Below are 1,487 nucleotides of genomic sequence, written 5' to 3'. Positions count from 1 at the left end.
GGGAATTTAGATTAATAAATTAATGTATGTAACAAACTATGCACACCAATGAAATGCACGAGTACGTAAATGACGAATTATGCATCCTAATAATACTTTGCACGCAAAATATTAGTTAATTAGGCTGTATTGTTAAATAGTAACACGATATTGACATTGTCTTTTTAAGCCTTAACAATTATTTCTAGGGAGATTACCCACCCCGGTCACTTTGTACAAAAACCCATCGTGATGAATACCGTACTACAAAAGAAGACTCTTAAAGCCTTCGAAAACCGATTATTTTGTAGTGAACTAATTTTCACACACTGAAGTTAGTTCATCTAATGCAAGTTGACTTTGATGGCAGCTATGACGTTATTGTAAGTGTTCATAATGTATTTGTGTAATGTAAGGCTTGTAACTTTATAAACCTAGCAACAATATCGCCATTTGTCTTCGTATACCTCGGTCTAATATAAAAAATCTGGTGATAAGGCCTTTTCAATTGCTTCACCTAGGCTTTGAAATAGTCTTCCTAGCAAGTTACAACATGCTTCTTGTTATTTTGGTTTTCGTCGGCTTCTCAAAAAATATTTGTTCCTTAAGTAACTCTCTTAACTGTCCAAATTTTCTGTTTTTTGTCATTACTGGTGTCTTTGTGGATCACCAATTGGTTAGCCTTTTTATTTAATTTTATTGCGCGTTGTATCCCTTGTAAAAGGCGCGGTACAAGTTCCTGTATTATAGTATTCTTATTGCAATAATTATATTAACAGAATTACAAACGGTTTTAAGACTCAACAATAATTGCTAGGTCTGATGTTTTTTTAAACGTGTGATTAAAAACAAGTTACTTTAGCTCAGTAGGAACTGAACCGTGGAGATCTCTTGGTCCTCAGTTTAATTCCCATCGCTGCTCTCCCTGTGTTACAGATGGGGGCTGAAATGCAAGTTACGATAGCGCACCGTCTTTCGGATGAGACGTTTAATGGCCAACTCAGACAGCGTCGTACGACGCAGCCCGACGCGATTTGTTGTTGCGTCGGGTCTGTTTAAACGCAGACGCGATGGTTTGCGTCGGAGGCAGTCGCGTCGTGGATATTAAACGTGTTTAATATTTCTCACGACGGCTTAAGACTGTCTCCGACGATAAGTCGGGTCGGGTTGCGTCGGCCGACACTGTCTGAGTTGGCCTTAAGCCATTGGTCTCTCGGAAAATAGTGGAGCCTCCCGGTATACTGCCCAATTCACAACCAGACCCCACTGGAAGCAAGTCTTCGGACTTAGTGGTCTTTCCTTGTTGTGATTCACACCGAAATATTCCTATCCTATCAATGTTAAGATCCACTGCTTTCCTAATTTCATTTGATTGCTCACAGCCAAATTCCTATTTATAGAAAGACCAAATGCGATAAATTTCACAAGAAATGGGTGCGGTGTTAAAGGGTTTTTTTTCAAAATTATTATTTTTATATTTGGCCTATATTAATTCTATATCGCGCGGG

At 38.6% G+C, this 1,487-nt stretch overlaps 1 protein-coding gene across 1 annotated transcript in view; it reads left to right on the top strand.

The window, feature by feature from the left end:
• Positions 1-238: 238 nt before the first annotated feature.
• The window catches only part of LOC117100132 (alpha-N-acetylgalactosamine-specific lectin-like), a 5,989-nt gene continuing 4,740 nt past the window's right edge, over positions 239-1,487 (top strand). Inside the window, exon 1 of the mRNA XM_033239715.1 lies at positions 239-362. Coding sequence (XP_033095606.1) covers positions 343-362 — 20 coding nt within the window. The 5' untranslated portion in view covers positions 239-342. The remainder of the gene's footprint in view (positions 363-1,487) is intronic.

Source organism: Anneissia japonica, unplaced genomic scaffold (genome assembly GCF_011630105.1).
Source record: "Anneissia japonica isolate Jap-2015-1 unplaced genomic scaffold, ASM1163010v1 scaffold241_len727266_cov204, whole genome shotgun sequence".
Classification (NCBI taxonomy): Eukaryota; Metazoa; Echinodermata; class Crinoidea; order Comatulida; family Comatulidae; genus Anneissia; species Anneissia japonica.
Note: the sequence above shows the minus strand (reverse complement) of the source record. Positions and strands in the feature narration are given on the sequence as shown.